At 55.5% G+C, this 18,413-nt stretch overlaps 2 protein-coding genes across 6 annotated transcripts in view; one reads left to right on the forward strand and one right to left on the reverse strand.

Annotated features, from left to right (window-relative positions):
- The window catches only part of STRN4 (striatin 4), a 25,509-nt gene extending 16,493 nt beyond the window's left edge, over positions 1-9,016 (reverse strand). For both annotated transcript variants that reach the window (XM_082369744.1, XM_082369743.1), the window contains exons 1-4: positions 8,682-9,016; positions 1,759-1,862; positions 1,189-1,262; positions 121-199 (exon numbers count right to left, since the gene is read on the reverse strand). In XM_082369744.1, the coding sequence (XP_082225870.1) occupies positions 121-199; positions 1,189-1,262; positions 1,759-1,862; positions 8,682-8,963 (539 nt within the window). In that variant the 5' untranslated portion in view covers positions 8,964-9,016. The remainder of the gene's footprint in view (positions 1-120; positions 200-1,188; positions 1,263-1,758; positions 1,863-8,681) is intronic.
- Positions 8,580-18,205, forward strand: FKRP (fukutin related protein). Of its 4 annotated transcripts, none has more exons than XM_082369749.1 (3): positions 8,580-8,613; positions 10,226-10,287; positions 14,392-18,205. In XM_082369749.1, exon 3 carries the CDS (start codon positions 14,432-14,434, stop codon positions 15,917-15,919), a length of 1,488 nt encoding a protein of 495 aa, XP_082225875.1. In that variant the 5' UTR covers positions 8,580-8,613; positions 10,226-10,287; positions 14,392-14,431; the 3' UTR covers positions 15,920-18,205. The 4 variants fall into 4 exon arrangements, with proteins under 4 accessions (XP_082225875.1, XP_082225876.1, XP_082225873.1 ...); XM_082369750.1 differs by having other exon boundaries at positions 8,593-8,613; positions 10,229-10,287; XM_082369747.1 differs by lacking the exon at positions 8,580-8,613 and adding an exon at positions 9,184-9,404.
- Positions 18,206-18,413: the final 208 nt, after the last annotated feature.

Here is an 18,413-nt window from a genome sequence, read left to right on the forward strand (position 1 = left end):
ATCCTGATAGCTCAGGGTCCCCAGTGGGGATAGGAAGGACTGTGGAGTCTTCGGGCTCATCTCTCAAGCCAAACATGCCTCCTCGCCCCCCAGCCCCCACCCTGCCCTCCACACACTCACTGTCGGAGAAGCTGCCGCCCCTCTTTCCACACCAGCGGGCTGTTCTCCAGGGTGACCGACTCCAGCGGGCCATTGGAGACTGGAGGGTGGAGAGAAGGGAGGCGGGCTGTCTTGGTCAGGGCACCACCACGCACCCATCACCTCCTCCACCGTCCTCACCCTCACACCCAAACCGGTCACTGGGGAGCCCCTTCCTGCGAGCGTCTGAAGCCTCCCTCTGCCCCCGTGCTCCTCCTCTCTAGTCTCTGGGTCACTTCCCCAACCATTCCCAGACTACCCTCAGGCTCTACTTATGTTATTTTCCCACACGAGAAATGGGCTCAGTTCTGAGCGAACGGGCAGACTCGACCGCGTCCCAGCCTGGCTCTGCCGCTTCCCGGCTGTGTGGCCTTGAGCAGGTTAGTTTACCTGAGCCTCAGTTTCCTCTTCTGAGAAACAAAGTAAATAATCTCAGCACCTACCTCTTGGGATTGTTGTGAGAATTAAATGAGACAATCTGTTTTATTCATCGAATATTTATCGGGCACCCACTATGTGCCTGGCTAGGTGCCTGGACTACATCAGTGGACAAAACCTCCTGCCCTGGTGGAACTCACACTCTGGCCGGAGGAGTCTGACATGAAGAACGATCACCGCCAGCCTGGCCTCGAAGGCCCTGACCCCGTGAACACACCACGCTCCTTCACGTCTCCGTGCCCCAGTACACTCTTCCCTCTACCTGGAGTGCCTTCCCTACTTCCCTGATGATGAACTGATGCCTCCTTCCAGGAGCGCAGACTGCCGGGCCTTGTGTGTCTGTCTCTCTCACACAGGGACAGCAGGCAGCACTCCCAGCCTTCTTCACCCCCTGCCCCCACTCCCCCGAGCGCCCAGCACAGGCCCTGGCAGAGCAGCCTACGGGGGAGGGACGCTGAGAGTGAGACCCAAACCGCTCCCCACCCCCTCCCCACCCCGGCCAAGCCTGCTTTCTGTGGAGCACGGTGAGAGAGACGTGGCCCATCTCAGCTTTCCTCTGTCACATTCGGCTTTGTTGGGAGGGGGCAAGAGGGGAGGATCGGGGGTGGGTACCTTGTTCCGACAGTTCTGGTTTCTTCTCCCCTTGGTTCAGGTCTGTCCCGAATTTCAATTTATGATATTTGGCCCTAAAAGATCAAGCGATTAACCAGTGAGAGACACGGAAGAGTAGACGGGGCCAGCCCCCACCTCAGGAATCCCAAATCCCAGGTTCTCTCTAATCAGCTCTCCTCCCTCTGAAGCTGAGCTGCCCGATTAGGAAGCAGCCCAGGCGGAGGGGGCATCACGGATGGCACTGTGAAGAGCCCACTCTTTGGAGTCAGGCAAACTGGGTTGCTATCCCAGCTCCAGAGTCCTTGAAGAAGTCCTCACCCTCCGGAAGCCTCACCTGTACCCATTAGGCCACTGGAAGGGATAAATGAGACAATGAATACATGGCGTTTGGCACGCAGTGCGCCACCACCATTACGAATACTGTTATCAGCTGTTTACCCCGAGTCCCACCCACTATTTCCTGTTCTGTCCCCCTCTCCTGGAACCATGCAGGACTGGGTGACGGGGAAGAGAACGCTTGATCCCAATGGCTTGATCCCTGAAGGCAGGACGGGGGACAGCAGGGCTCACCTTTCCTGCTTCAGTGCATATTCTAACATCTTGATCCGCCGCACCAGGTCTGTCTTGAGATTCTCTTGCCCCTTCCTTTCTCCCTGGAGGAAGGCCACCTGAGCCTGCGGGAGGGAGAGAAGGAGACAGGAAGACAGCAGGGCTCAGGCTCACTGACATGTGTCCCTCACTCACTCAGGGACAATCAGCTCCAGCCCTGCCCCCACAGCGACACCCAGCAGCCACTTCTTCAGGCGTGAAGACCCTGAGCCAGGGTTCCACGGAGCGGTGAAAGGGTGGCTGGCTCTGTCTCCATGTCACCCACGATGAAACAACTGAAGAGAAGCCCTTAACCCCTGAAATTAAATAGGGACAGCCTGGGCCTAACTTGGTCCCCACCTCTGGGGAGGAGGTGGGCCAGGGAGGTATTAACAGCCCTGGGCACCTCCTCCCCTCCCCAGGCAGGTGCTGTCCCTAAGGCTGCTGGTGGAGGTGGCGTGCCACTACTCCCACCAGAGCATCTGTCTCTGGGAGGCGTGGGAAGCTACTTCTGGCGTTTAGGGATAAGAGTGGGCGGCTCGGCTCAGCTCCCGCTGCAGCGCAAAAGCTTCCCCACCCGACCCCCACGGTGGGGACCAACCTTTCCACTGGAGTCTGCCCAGGGTGAGGGAGGCGTGCCACAGCCACGACCCAGGGCCCCTGCCAACCACTTCACACTGTCTGCTGGCATGGGCTGCCCCAGTCTGCTCTGGTCTGTCAACAAGTCTTTTGGAGACACTGGGCCAACGGCCTTTGAGGCAGGATCTTGGCCCTTGACCAGGCTCCGGAAGCCCAGTGCCAAAGCCCTGAGCGCAGGGCTCCTCCCTGGCTTCTCCCCAAGGCTCCTCTGCTCCAGGCTTGGCTCGGCCACTTACTCGCTGCATGATCTTAGGCAGGTCATTGGCCCTCTCTGAGCCTCCGTTTCCCCTCACGTGTTAAGTTCTTCTCAGTCCAAAGCCTGGCACAGAAGAAAGGCTAACAAATGCCAGCTCCTACCTCTTATTATTTTTATTCTCCCTGTCCGTTCTTCTAGAATCTTGAAATGGGCCCAGTTCTTTAAGAGAGCTAGGATCCCTCTGAGACCTGAGGCCCATCGAGCAGAGCTGTCTGTGGCTTATAGGCCTCTTGCCCCACAGGCAGCTGCGCCTTCCTGGAGCCAATCCTCACACATCAAATGCTTACTGAGGAACTTCAACAACTCCCCCAGAAGCCCCCAGTCGCCCCAGACACCTTTTCCAGGCGGTGAACATTCCCAAAGCCTCACGCTCAAGGACTGTCCGTTGTTGGCGGCCTCTCAGACGCCCATGAACACGCCTCTTCCTTGCCTTGGGGCTCAAAGGGCCCTGACCTATCTGCCCCTAGCACTTGCAGCACAGCACAGTCCTGTGCCCACAGGCTGCCTATCACCCCTGTCCTGCTCCAGGGACCAGGCCTCTCCCGCAGGTTAGCATAGAACCAAATGTGTGCTAAGTATTGCCAAGCACTGGCTAGGGCCGGGGGCCAGGGAAACAGGCACACTCAGACACCTCTGGTGGCGCCATAAATTGACAAACCCTTCCGGGAGGGCAATCTGGCTATATCCACAAACATGTTAAATGCACATTCCTTTTGCCCTAGCAGTTCCACTTCTAAGGAATTTACCCCACAGGCATAATTGCAATGGTAGGCTTCCTTCTGAAAAAATAAAAAGGCATATATGTATACTAATGTATGACAAAAGTATCATTCATTCATTTATTCACTCCACAAATATTTATTGAGTCCCAACTATGTATCAGATACAGTTGTGGACAGAGGATACAGCACTGAACAACATGAGGTTTATATTTTAGAGGATGATGTGGGAAAAACAACGAACAAATAAATACACGTCACAGGTACGCTATGGAAAAGAAACCTCATCTGTCCATTGAGAGAAAGGGACTCCCCCCAATACTTTTTTCTTTCTACACTTTAATCAGCGTATATGTACATACACACCTAAGGCCAGACAGGCGGACTCATACATGATCAACGTCTCGGAGGTTTGAATTTCTGTCCTTTGTGTACCTTCTCAGTCACCCTGAGGTCTACTCTGTCCATGAGTTGTTAGAAGGTGGGGGAGTGGTGGAGAAGAAAAGGTCGATCAGCAAATACAAGTCCGGGGTCACGGCCTGCCTGTGCCCTCACCCTTCTGGGCTTCCGTCCATGAGCTTCTGTTTCCCAGTGTCTGCGTGGCCTGCTGAGCCCACACGCGTTCAGTATCTGACACTGGTGACCGCCTGTGACGGGCCAGGTTCTATGTGAGGTGCTGGCGAAGGAACGGAGAAGACGAGTGCCTCCTGTCCCCGCAGAGCCCTCAGTCTGGCTCAGGCGACAGACAAGAGCAGCCACAACTACAGGACATGACTAGGATCCCAGGGAGGGAGCAGAGGTTAGGGGAGGGACACCCAACCCACTTCTGGAGTGAAGAAGTGACAGTTCAGCTAAGACCTGAAGGCTGATTAGCAGTCGGCCAGGGGCTGGAGAGTGCAGCTGGCCGAGGCCAGAGACAAGGGTGGCACGGTCGGCTTAAGGAACTCTATAAAGGCCAGTATGGCTGCATCCGAATGTGTAAAAGGGTTAGTGAGGAAAATCAGAGAAGCTTGCAGGCCCGACAAAGGATCGCAGACCATGTGAGCAAGTCTGAAATTCATCCTAAGAGCACAGGGGAAGCTATGGAAGGGTTTTTCAAGCAGAGAAGAGATAATAATCAGATTTGCATCTTACAAAGGTAATTCCACAAGCTATAAAGTGGAGAAATGATAGCTGCAGGGGGCAAGGGGAGGGCAAAGCTAAAGGCCAAGAGACCAATCACAGAAGGAGGCAATCCCAGGAATCCCAGGGAGAAACGACGGGGGGCCCAGACTAGGATCAGGCAGGGGGCAATGAGTGGATTTAAGGTGTTAAGGAGGTGACCCTCACCTGTGGGGGAAGAAAGTGGAGTCGAGGGGCAGAAAGCAGGGTCCAGAATCACGCTCAGACCTCACACCTGCTCAGCCTCCCGCACCCCCTTGCCCCACAGCAAGCCCTGATTTCCCTTCTCCTAATGATGATGCAAGAATCTCACTCTGGGGGACTTCCCTGGCGGTCCAGTGGTTAGGACTCCGCGCTTCCACTGCATGGGACACGGGTTCGATCCCTGATCGATCGGGGAACTAAGATTCTGCATGCCGTGCGGTGCAAAAAAAATCTCACTTTGCTCTGTGGTCCTCTTCCCAGTTCCTCTGGCAAAGAAGGGAAAAAAGAGAACCAGAAACATGTGGCTGAAGTGTCCCGAGCTGGCGGAATGCCACAGAGAAGGGAAGTGCTGGTGGCCAGTCCCTCCCACCCCGCAAACACCAGCAGCCGCGGCTGCCTGATCTGCTGGCAGGTAAGGCTGGGATCTGGAAGTTTTCTACCCACCACGTCCACCCACTGCCACTCGGAGACAGGGCCGCCGCCTCTCCTCCGGCTGTTCCCGCTCCACCCAGGCGGCATGGAAAAAGCTTCCGGAGGGGCCTGAGCATCTCCGTCCTCCCGGGGGCCGCTGATGACTCTCTGCACCCCAACCTTTCTGTCCCAGCCCGCTCCCCGTCCCCACTCAGTCCCATCTGGCCCTGCATCTCCTGCACTCCACTCGTCCTCCCCAGGGTCTGGGGGCTCCTGGCAGGGTTGAGTCCCCACGGATCCCCCAGAGCCCCTTGTGAGGCTGGCAGTGGAGACGGGCCAGCTCCATACCTTCTCCACCAGCTGCTCCTACATGAATGTCCAGTTCAGGCCCCGCCCCCAAGGTTCCTCTTGTCCTCAAAGAGCTCGCTCCCCTTTGCAGAAGTACCAGAGACCGTGGGCAAAGCCACGCAATCAAAGACTCAACTGCGTCAGTGTGTACAGTTCTCTGTAACCTCCTGCACAAACCAGCCTTCTCTATTAGCCTGGAAGTTTCTGAAGGGCAGAAACCGCATCACCTCCTTCTGAGAATCCCCCTACCTGGCAAAGTCCTGCTTATTATCAGACCACGTTGATGCCACCTCCCTGCTCCCATCTTCGGGCGCCTCCTGGCAGGACCTCACGAGAGGCTGCCTTTTCTGCCGCTCCCCACACGCTGACTGCACGTGGGTCCTGTGCCAGGAGCAGCTGCACGCAGCTACTTGGAGAAAAGGTATTCAGAGTTTATCAGAAAAATCTGACGCAGTCCAGGCCTTAAAGGGTCTTACAGGAGAAGTCACACCTCCCTAAGTGATAAGGGCTCGAGTAGAAGCGTATAAAAAGGGGTGCTGCTGCTGGGAGTGTAAACGTGGGGCGACTTGGCACAACTAATCACTCCTTTATAAACACATCTGTTCTACCATTCCACCCATCTATTCTGCTGTATGCTCACGGGGAACCCAGCGACATTCACTGCAGCCGCTTCCGACGGGCAGAAACGGGAAACAACCTAAAAGTTCAGCAAGAGGGCTCAAACTAAATGAGCTGCGGTACAGACACCAGTGGAATGGAGTTTTCAAAAATAATAAGATCTCTCTCTGCTGATATGAAAGGAACACAAAGACACATGAGTATGTGGAAAAAAAAAGTCACCGAATGATGCATGTAGTATGATCTCATATATTACACACATAGAGGTGAATTACTTTCATAGCAATAGCAGTTGGGGGGGGAACTTTCCCTTTACACTAGCGTGTGTGTGTGTGTGTACACATCTATACACGCAGACGCTTCTGAGATCTTTGAATTTTTACTAATGTAACGGAACAAAAGAAAATAAAAGTACAAAGTAAGAGATGCTGGAGCCTAGACAAAGAAGAGCCTAACTGGGTGCTATCCACAACTTCCTCTCAAACGCCAAGAAGGACCACTAAGTGCGGGAACAGACACATCTTTTCTCTTGTTTGTCTCGAAGATGAGGAAGCGGGGTGGTGAGTGCTGTAGGGTACACTGGTCTGTTACGAGCGCTGGATGATCCTGGGGAGGCCACTGGGTTTCCTTGGAACAGGCTTCTCATCTGTCCTGGGCGTCAGAGAGGTAATAATACATGGGCTTGAAAGCCCACAGACCACCCCTGCCACCCACAGGCTGTGACCCTAGATAAATCACTGACCTTCTCAAAGCCTCCATTTCCTCTTCTGATTATTTAAATAAAAAGGGGGTGGTGGTGGAGGGGGAATAATATCACTTACCCTCCCAGAATGTTGCAAGGATTAAATGATACCATGTATCTGAAGTGCCTAATACAGTGCCTGGCACATAATATGTGCTCAACAAACAGCAGCTGCTATCATGATTGCTAAGTGAGGGCAATGTCATTGGCCCTGCCTCCATAATGGGGTACTGAGAAGATCTAATAAGATGTACCCTGGGAAAGAGTTCTGGAAGTAGAGGTGGGACACCAAAGCAAGGGGTACTTACATAAGGATTTCTCTCCCACCCCAACCCCAAGCCTCAGCCACCACACAGCTAAGATCCCTACTGGGGTGGGAGAATTGTGGGATGCTCTCTTTATTCACCCTAAGGACAAAATTCTAATCCGGTATTTACTTGGGTTCCCACCTCAACTAGATAGGAAACAGCAAATCGGAAGGGGAAAGACGAGCTGCTAGAAGCAGGTACTGACTTCTGCTAATAAGGCCCCAGCCCAGGGACCCTTCAAATCCTCACAACTCTGATACCCAGGCTCCTCATGACACTCTGCCAATCGACCCACACTTCTCAAGGTCACAAAACCCAGTCCAGCCTCAGCCTCTTCCAATCACCATCCGAGGGCACATCCCTCCCCCAAGCTACTGCACAAACCACAGGGTCCTTTCCCAGAAACTTCCACAAACACCTCCCCCCAGGATCCTTCTGCGATGCTTCCTGTGGCTGCCTTCCTGCTCTACAAAATGCTCCCCCTGCCATCCCTCAGGTCCCCCGGATTCCTCCTCACATTCTCCATCCCGCCTCCCATCTCCACAGCTGGACATGTTTGACCCTCCCCCACTCCAGTTCGGGGTTCTCCATCCGACTTCCTACACACTTCCCATCTCAGGGCGGGAGTCCCCACTCCTCCACACCCCCAAAGAGTTTCGGCTCTCAGGCTCTTCCAACACAGGTTCTTGGGGCACGTCCTGGCCCCGTCCGTGCTTCCGACCCAGGGACCCTCTCCCCTGCCCTCCGAAGCCACACCTGCCAGGGCTCCCCAAAGTTTCCTCCTCAGAGGAGAGGGCACACATCTTCATCGGGGACCCCCCGACACCTTGCTCTCATCCCCCGAGTCCTCAACACAGCCGTCTTTCAGTCGCTGCTGTCCAAACGCTCCGAAACACACCCGTCCCGAGCTCCCTGACTTCCTCTTCCGACTCACCCGGGTTACCCGCCCCGACCCTCTCTCGCCCCCAACGGATCCCAAGTTCCCCCGACGCCCCCCTCTCCCACCCGGGGCCCAGCGGGCTCCACCTCCAACGCGCACCTGGTCGGGGACGGAGTGGGAGTCCCTCGGCACCCTTGGAGCTTTTTGCTCACTCGCATACAAGATTCCTCCATCCCCTCTCATCACCCTTTGCTGAGTTCTCTTGGGGTCCCCTCGGAGCCCCGAGGCCACTCTCTCAGGAACCCTTCTGCCGGTCCGTTCACTCCCACTCCCACTTCCAGCCGGTTCTGCTCCCCTGCGCCCCTTCTCCCGGCGGCCGCGGTCGGGCCCTCCCGGCCCTGGGCCCCCCTCCCGCCTCCAGCCGCCCCGGTGCCCTTAGGACCCCCCTCGGACGGCCCCTCACTCCGTCTCGGGGCCGGTCGCGGTCCCCTCCCGCCCCCCCGGCCGTCCCGGCGGCCATTGCTCCAAGATGGCGGCGGCGGCGGCGGCGGGTGAGGCCGGGCCGGGCCGGGCCGGGCCAGGCCGGGCGGGGGGTCGGGGGTCCCGGGGCGGTACTCACCTGCAACTCGGCGCGCTCGGCCTCCCAGCGGGCCTTCTCCGCTTCGAAGCGCGCCCACTCGTGCTGGATAAAGTGTAGGATCCCGGGTAGGCTCAGGGGCTCCGGTCCCGCCGTGGGGCCGGGGCTCCCTCCACCGCCGCCTCCCTTAGCAGCCGGGCCGGGCCCGGGGGCGGGGGCAGAAACCGGGGCCGCCCCCGTCGGGCCGGGGCCCGCTCCGGAGCCGAGCGGGCGGCAGGAGGAGGCGGCGGCGGCGACCGCGGCGGCCGCTCGCTCCTCCATCATGGAGGCCCCGGGGCCGGCCCGCGCGCCCGCTGTGCCTCGCGCGCCTGCGCGGCCGCGCCAACAGTCGCGCGCGCGCTTGGTGGGGGCCGGGGGGCCGGTGACGGGAACGAAGTCGGACGCGCGCCTCGCCCACCCGGGTCGACCCCGAAGGCGCGCGCGTTGCGGTGGGGGGGAAGGGGGCGGGGCGGGGCGGGGCGGGGCGGGGCGCGCGCCCGAAGGAGGGCAAACGCGACCCAGGCCCGGCGCGAGGGTTGCCTTAGGGAAGCGCGGGACTTAAGGAGGGGCCGCTTTCTGCCCCTCTCCTCACGCTTCACCCCAAAGAAAGACTCTAGTCCTCTCCAGACCCAAACACCATTCTCGACAATCACTGTCACTCTTTCAGAGACAGAGCGACCACCAACGGTGGTTTCAGCAATGGCCCCATCCTGATTCCTGGCCCAGGTCGGTTGTCATGGTAACTCTTCCCAGTCGGGAACACCCTTAGCCTCCCCTCCCCTCCACCTTTGTGGTTATGGAGCTCCAAACCTGTCCTGGCCCTGCACCAGGAAGAGGTTGCTAAGGTAACCCAAGTCCCTGGTGGTCCTTATACCCCTACCCTCATTGGTTACTATGGCAACCTCACCTAGCACTCAGGTAGAAAGGACCCCAGCCACAAGGACACTGCTGAGGGAAACATCTCTTTCCCAACCCCTCCGCCCAGCCACCCAGTTGGCATTACCATGGTAACCATCTATCTCCCCCTTTCCCATCAGTTGGGGGGGGGTGTCTGTGGACCAAACCAACCAGGTGTTTTTATTTAGAGGAGATGCTCTGCTGAGGAGTAGTTGCTATGGTTACAAGGCCTGGACCATCCCCAGGGAGGTAAGAAACAAGCAAAGCCAAGTTCTGGTTACTATGGTAATGGGGGCAGTCCCCCTTCCAGTGACCCTAGGAACCAGGCCCACCAAGGTACAGGACATTTTAGGATTGTCTCTCAGGATGGAGTGTGTCTAAGAAAGGGGTTGTCATGGTAACACCTTCTGTCACTTCTAGCCTCACCTTTCTGGACACATTTATGAAAGAAGGGATGGTTATAGGTTGCTATGACATCCTTCCCTTCACTCCTTCCCTTCACAGATGCTTCAGGTGGTCCCTGAGCTTATGAGATTTAAAGAGAAATGATTCCTTGACCTTCTCATTGCCACTTTTGTAGGTAAAATGAAATTGTGCTCTATTGTGTGAATTTGGCTGATTTGGGGTTTTCTGGTTTCTCCTTCCCTCAGCAGTGCAGCTGAGCTGGGCTGGAACCGCCCCCCTGGAGCTCCCTCAGCCTGCAACCTAGGAGGTAAGAAGCCCCTCAGTGTCACCTGCACTCACGTGGGAACTGCCCTTGTCCCCAAAGGTTTTTCCACACATCACTCATTTTCTCTATCCATCACATTCCCATTCTACAGATGCAGCAACTGAGGCTCAGGCCAGGTGAAGTCTAGCCTGAAGTGAATGTGCATCCACTTACCTTGTTTTGTGGGCAATGGAGAGACAAAGTCTCAGCTTAACTGTCCTCTCCTCCCCTGACCACCTTTTCTCTCTCATGCTCCCTGCTGGTTTCCTGCTCTGTCTGTAAGTTGTTTGCAGGGATTTTGTCTTGTCTTCCTACCTCTGGAGGGCCTGCCCAACCACTGCCTGGTTCACCCCGTGTCCTCAGAACACAGAGGGCACTCAATAAATGAGTTAATGAGTTGAATTAATTAATTAATGTGCCATATTCAGCTTTGAAAGCACCCATCAAGTGAGGGCAAGGGAAAGGGGTTATCTCACTGAAGATGGGCTGAAAGTTGGACTGTCTTTGTGGACCCAAAAGAGACAGCAGAGTTTATTGGCTAAAATCACAACACTGGAGCCAGCTTCCCGGTCAAATCCCAGGTCCACCACTTCCCAGCTGTGTGACCTTGGGCAAGTGACTTCACCTGTCTGTGCCTCAGTTTCCTCATCTTTCAGTGTGATCATAATGTGAAGATTAAACAAGTTAAGATCGGTAAAATGCTTAGAACAGGGACTGGCACATCAAGAGCAGCTAGAATTGTTGATATTATTATGATCCTTCAAAATCATCGTTTCATCTACTTTGCCCCAGTGAAGGAGTTTTGAGTCCTTACAGTTGGAGAAGCCAAGACTGACCTTGTCAGGGTACTAGATGATTCCTCTCTCTCACTACTCCGGTTCCCTCACCTCCTCATTTGGCTGTCATACCTCTGGTCTCTGAGAAACTGGCTTCTGTCCTCTGTCCTTTTGGGCACCTCCTGGCCCAGAGTCAGCCAGATAGCGCGTGGTGAGAACCAGGTTCCGGGGGCGGAGACCTGGGTTCTGCTCCCTCTGGCCTTCCTCTCTCTGTGCCGCAGGTTCCCCGTCTGAATAACAGGAGTCAGTCATTCATTCCACACAAATTTATTGAGCACCTGCTGTGTGCCAGGTACTGAGCCGTGTTCTGGGTGTACAGCAGGGAACAAAACAGACAAAACAAGAGACAAGATAAGTAAAATCTACATGAGAACTACTAGGGGAGGAAAATAGCCCAGGGATGGGACATAGGAAGTATGTGGGTGATAGGGAGAGGCATTTTTAAGTAGGGTGGCCAAAGGAAGGGATCACTGGACAGGTGACATTTGAGCAAAGACCTGAAAGCCAGGGGAGAAGGCATGCAGCTGCTACCTGGGGAAGAGTATCCAGGCAGAGGGAACAGCCAGTGCCACAGCTGGGGTCTCCTGGGTGTATTTGGAGAATGGTGTTTGGTGGCCCACGTGGCTGCAGCTGAGCGGGCACGTGGGAGAGGGTGGGGGATCACGTGGAGCCTTGTGGGTCCCAGCGAAGACTTTGGCTTTTCCTTTGAGTGAGTCTCGAGCCACAGAAGGCTTGAGCAGACGCAGGACAGAATCTAATTGAAGAGTGAACAGGATCCTTCTGGGCTCTGAGTGGAGCACAGACCATAGGGAACAAGGCCGAAGCAGGAGGAAGGTCTCTTTAGAATTGTTAGAAGATTCTGAAACCATCTAAGGGTCTCCTCTCTGTTTCTGTGTACCTGAGCGCTAAAATTCTAAGATTTTTAAGACCCCGAAGATTCTGTGGTTCCAAAGGTTCCTCCCCCCCACAGTAATGTGAGTTGCCCAAGCTCAGTGGTATTGTCTGTCTCTGTGTGTTATGTGTCCCCAGGGCCTAGGACAGTGTGTGGTATGTTGTAGGAGTTCCACAACCTGGAAGGATGGAAGGAAGGAGGGATTGATCGAAGGTCCAGAAGGCAGTTCCAAGGTTCTGAAGAATAATAAGTCGCTCTGAAAGTGCAACTCAGATTCTTAAGTGCCATCTGAGTTGGGTCAGAGAAGGGCAAGCAGGCCTGGGATGGATGAAGAGGGATGAGAGGGCGTTTCTGGAGGGAGAGAGAGAGAGGAGACAGGGAGACCAGGGCAGGGCCCCAGGTGCATGGCCGCAGTGCAGAATTTGGCCCTGGGGACCTGAGTGGGCTTTACAGACACACAAAAACCCTGCCCCCAGTCACCATCTTTTCACCAAGTGCATTTTCAGTGCCCAGTCGTGTGGGAGGAACACAGTGGTGATTGAGACAGTCCTGGCTGTACCCTCCTGGGGCTCACAGTCTAGTGGGGCAGACAGAGCCATCCCCAGACAGTGCCAAACCAGAACAGGCAGCCCAGGGGTTCCGGGAGCCCAGAGGGGACTTCTGACTCAGCCTGTGGTTCAGGGAGGGCTTCCTGGAGGAGGGGCCATCTGAGCTAAAGCCTGAGCATAAGTGAGTTCTCCAGGAGAAAAGAGGCATGGGGAGAAGGGGTGTTCGAGAGGAGACTCTTCTAGGCAGGAGGAACAGGATACACAAAGGTTTAGAAATAAGATCTGTTTGAAGAAAAGTCCAAGATGGCTTAGGCACAGAGTTCGAGGATGCATGGCAGGAGATGGGGCTGGAATGGTGGCAGGCAAGGGCCAGGTCATACGAGGCCTGGTGGGACTTTGTAGGAAACTTAGACTTTCTCCCCAGGGCACTAGGGAGCCATGGCAGATTCTGAGCAAGAAAGGGAGAGGTCAGATTTGTGCTTTATGCAGACCCCTCTGGCTGCCACGAGGAGGGGACTTAGGAGACCGTGGGAGGCTGGGTGGGGATCTGGGTGAACCGGGGTTGAAGGGAGAGCTGTGGGAATGGGGAGGAGGGGGTCAGAAGTATTTAGGAGGTAGGCAGATTAGCGGGGTCTCTGACGTCCCCTTCTCCGGGAGGGGCAGAACCTATGAAGATCCTTCATGGGGAAACTTTAGTATCTGCTCAGAAGAGAGAGTTAGTTATTCCTTCTGTGCTGGAGACCAGCCAAATCTTCAAGTTGTGATGGGGACATGGAGACAGCGCCGCCTGGGGGTTCCTTAGGAATGTGGCCCGTGAATAGAGGTGGAGGTGCCCTATGGAGGGAGCACAGCCTCTTTGGATGCAGCCCACTCTACTTCAAAAAAAAAAAAAAAATGATTTTTTAATTGTGATAAAACACACATAACAAAATTTGTCATCTTAACAGTTTTCAAGTGTGTAGTTCAGTAGTGTTAAGTATATTCATATTATTGTGCAAACAATCTCCAGAACTTTTTCATCTTGCAAAACTGAAACTCTATACCCATTAAACAACAACTCCCCGTTTCTGCCCCCTCACAGCCCCTGGCAACCACCATCTACTTCCTGTTTCTATGAGTTTGACCCATTCCATTAAAAAAAAATTAATTAGTGGCCAACATTACAAACTGGAATAATTCTATGATTTAAGAAAACATTTCTAGCTTTCCTTGCAAAACCAAAAACATCTGGCTGACCATCAGGAAAGAGATGGCCAGATGGCAGAGGATTTGAGGAAGTGAGAAGGAGGCAGCAGGGGAGGGGCTTGGTGGCCAAGGCTCTGACCCTGGGGCCAGGGTTTGGGGGGGTGGGAAGGGAAGAAGAGATCAGGGGTGAGAGCAGGGAATGAATGGGGTCTGGGCATTTATAACTGAACCCGAATCTGAGTGAGAAGTTGACAATGAATAAAAGGGTGGGACTGAACAAGGAAGAAGGGAAGGTGATTCATTGGATAAAAACTTCCTGAGCATCTAATGTGTACCTGGCTCTGTGCTGAGTAGCCTTGGGGACCCAACAGTGACCAAGACAGGCTCAGGACCTGCCCTCACACAGACTGGTCCCTACTCACTAATGAATTAGAGTGGTAGGCTAGAGTCGGGGAACCCAGGGGGCTGAAGGAGCCCAGAGGGGGTTGCATGACCCAGCCTGGGATCAGGGAGGGCTTCCTGGAGGAGGAAATGTCGGAAGTGAAACCAAATAAGGAAAAGGCTGGGAGAGGAAGACAAGGCTGAGGATGGGTGGGGGGGTTTCTGACAACCAGCTCCAGTCTCCCCTTTCATCCCTGCTCCCCAGGATAGCCGGGAAGCCCAGCTAAGGGCCTGACTTCAGCCCCATGCGGCTCACCCGCTGCCAGGCTGCTCTGGCAGCCGCCATCACCCTCAACCTCTTGGTCCTGTTCTATGTCTCGTGGCTGCAGCACCAGCCCAGGTTCTCCCCGGCCAGGGGCTCCCGCCGTGGATCTGCCTCCGGCCCCCGGGTCACCATCTTGGTGCGGGAGTTCGAGGCCTTTGACAATGCTGTGCCAGAGCTGGTGGACTCCTTCCTGCAGCAGGACCCAGCCCAGCCGGTGGTGGTGGCAGCCGACACGCTCCCCTACCCGCCTCTCGCCCTGCCCCACATCCCCAGCGTTCGCCTGGCGCTGCTCCAGCCCGCCCCGGACCGGCCCGCTGCAGCCTCGCGCCCCGAGACCTACGTGGCCACCGAGTACGTGGCCCTGGTGCCCGACGGGGCGAGGGCCGAGGCACCGGGCCAGCTGGAGCGCATGGCCGAGGTGCTGCGAGCGGGAGGCGCACGCCTGGTGGCCGCTCCTGTTGCTTCGGCCAACCCTGCCCGGTGCCTGGCCCTGAACGTCAGCCTGCGGGAGTGGACGGCGCGCTACGGCCCGGCACCCTCCGCACCCCGCTGCGACGCCCTGGACGGGGACGTCGTGGTTCTCCTGCGCGCCCGCGACCTCTTCAACCTCTCGGCGCCCCTGGCCCGGCCCGTGGGCACCGGCCTCTTCCTGCAGACCGCCCTCCGCGGCTGGACGGTGCAGCTGCTGGACCTGCCCTTCGCCAGGGCGCGCCAGCCCCCGCTGACCACGGCCCACGCGCGCTGGAAGGCGGAGCGCGAGGGGCGGGCACGGCGGGCGGCGCTGCTGCGGGCACTGGGCATCCGCCTGGTGAGCTGGGAGGGCGGGCGGCTCGAGTGGTTCGGATGCAACAAGGAGACCCCGCGCTGCTTCGGGACAGTGGTGGGCGACACGCCGGCCTACCTGTACGAGGAGCGCTGGACACCCCCATGCTGCTTGCGTGCGCTGCGCGAGACGGCCCGCTACGTGGTGGGCGTGCTGGAGGCGGCCGGCGTGCGCTACTGGCTGGAGGGTGGCTCGCTGCTGGGGGCGGCCCGCCACGGGGACATCATCCCGTGGGACTACGACGTGGACCTGGGCATCTACCTGGAGGACGTGGGCAACTGCGAGCAGCTGCGGGGCGCTGAGGCGGGCTCGGTGGTGGATGAGCGCGGCTTCGTGTGGGAGAAGGCCGTGGAGGGCGACTTCTTCCGCGTGCAGTACAGCGAGAGCAACCACCTGCACGTGGACCTGTGGCCCTTCTACCCTCGAAACGGGGTCATGACCAAGGACACGTGGCTGGACCACCGGCAGGATGTCGAGTTCCCCGAACACTTTCTGCAGCCTCTCGTGCCCCTGCCCTTTGCCGGCTTCGTGGCGCAGGCACCTAACAACTACCGCCGCTTCCTGGAGCTCAAGTTCGGCCCCGGGGTCATCGAGAGCCCCGAATACCCCAACCCAGCACTCCTGAGTTTGGCAGGAAGCAGCTGAAGCTCCAGCATCTGATCTTGGAGTCAGGAGCACATTCGGGCACAGGGCACTGTCCTTTGTCTTGGTGCTGCTGGCGTTTGGTGGGCGGGCCAGGGACGCCAAGCCACCCTGCTGGGCCCAGCACAGCCCGGGACATCAAAGGTGTGCCCTGCCCCAGATTTCCAGGGCTGGGGCAGAGTTTTGGAAAGAGAGGGAGAAAGAGTGTAGTTTCTGGGGCCAGACTGCTGTGTCCCAATTTCTCTGCGCCTCGGTTTCCTCCAGTGTGTGCCCTCAGGGTCTAGCACACAAAGAGCCCCAGGACACTTGGCCGTTGGGGTTGCTTCCGCCACTAGAGGGCGCCCTTGTCCTACCGTGGGGCCAAGGCGAATGTAAGCCCGTGACCTCTGTTCCACGGCTTTCACGCCTCTTGAGCCTTTGGTCTTCCCTCTAGCCTCCTGTGTCTGGCGGGACAGGATGACTAAATCCCCTTCTTTCAGAAAACGACCTCCTTCCCTCCTGGGAGAGCGCTGTGAGGTGCATGCTGCTCTTAACCCCATCTTGCAGAGAAGAAAACAGACTCTGAGGTGCGGCTGTGGTTAAGAACCGGGTTCTGGATCCCGGCCCCTCTCCATTTAACTGTTACCTCATTATTTTAGCTCTCTGCACCTGTTAGCCACTCGCAAGGTGGGGTAAACAATAATCATAGCTCACATTTACTGAGCATTTACTGTGTATCAGGCATCGTTCTCAGTATTTCACACAGAGTAACTGACTTATCCCTCACCTTGACCCTCTAAGGTGAGAGCTGCTGTTATTTTTATTTCACAGATGAGGAAACTGAGGCCAGAATGGTAAAGCCACTTGTCCAAAGTCAGACAGCTTGGGAAGTGTCAGAGAGGGGACTTGAACCCAGGCTGTCAGTCTGTAGCCTGCGTTGCCGTTGCCTGCTATGCCCCTCTCTGGTGATAGTACCCAAGGGGGGCTTTGGGAAGCCACACGGCTTAGCAGGTAAAGCGACAGCAGCCTTCCTCTTGTGTGCACCTAAGAGGAGATACTGTTTGGGCATGTACCTCCAATAGGTATATTTATTTATAAATTATATCCAGGTACTACTAGCATTCTGTATATTAGTAATAAGGCTTAAATTATTCCATTTTAAAATTAAAAATAAATAGAGAGGGTTTTGTTTACCAGCCTCATCCCAGTGACTTGTCCTGCACACCCCTTGGGTGTACGCACCTGGCTTTGAGACCACAGGCTCTGAAGTGGGAGAGGCCTGGGTTCAAATCCAAGTGCTTCAAATCTAAATCCCACTGTGAACTTGGGCTACCAGTGACTCTGCCTCTCTTCACCTTGGCTTTGCACCTGGGAAACAGGGGTAATGGTGACCCTCACCCCACAGGAGTGCTGTGAGGCACTTGGGTGGTAAAGGGGTCGGGAGTCAGGGCTGGGTGCGGCTCCTGGCTTGGCTACTTACTTTCTTTGTGACCTTAGGCAAGTCACTGCTTCACTGAGCGGGTGACGGGGATTGGTGATATTGCAGAAGCGTGAAGCCCTTGGAGGAGGAGGCTTCACAGATCAGCAAGAGAAGATAAATGCCAATTTGGCCCAGATTCCTGAGGCTCAGACATCCGAAGCCTGACTTATAACGCAGTCTCTGTTTTTAACCACTGAACCTGCCAATGGCTCGCAGTCTGTTAGGTTCCCAGGGAGCATTCTGGAAACATATGGGGATGATTTGGATTATTGCTGTGATCGGACCGTGCTCTTGGCTCTTGGAAGGCACGGCCCAGGGATGGAGATGTCTTATAATATATGCAGGGCACCTCCACCCAGTGAAGCAGGGTCCCTTGTCACATACTATTTTAAAATGTCCCATTGGGCATTCATGAAGGACGGTGATGTTAAAAATATTTTGCAACTGGTGTGGTAATATAAATACATAAATCAATATCTGCATCACATCTTAAAATATTTTTTTAATTCTCAAAATAATCAATATTAGCTATCTATATATACATATTTCTTTAAGTTGTTGCCAAGAACATAAGTTGAAGCTCAAATCACTCTTAAATTGTTGTACTGGTTTTGTTTCATTTAGAAATTGTTGGTGTGATTTCTTGATTGGCACAGCTGTATATACATAAAATAACATGTTATATATGTACATATGGATATTTAAAATAACCTTGTCTTAGCTGTGGTTTGATAAGGGAACCACATCAAATGCTATTAGCAACTTCCCATTAAATTGAGACTCATTAGGACTTGAGATCTCAATAGATAAAGAATTTCTCTTAGCAGCAACTGCAGTGTTTTGGTGTTTTTCTCCTCTCTTTGCTGTTCCTGAACTAACAGCAATTACATCTGAAACTTTTCTAGCCCTTAAAATACTGTCTTGGGGCTTCCCTGGTGGCGCAGTGGTTGGGAATCCGCCTGCCAACGCAGGGGACACGGGTTCGTGCCGCGGTCCGGGAAGATCCCACATGCCGCGGAGCGGCTAGGCCCGTGAGCC

The sequence above is a fragment of the Balaenoptera borealis genome, assembly GCF_965194805.1.
Source record: "Balaenoptera borealis genome assembly, chromosome: 19".
Taxonomy (NCBI): domain Eukaryota; kingdom Metazoa; phylum Chordata; class Mammalia; order Artiodactyla; family Balaenopteridae; genus Balaenoptera; species Balaenoptera borealis.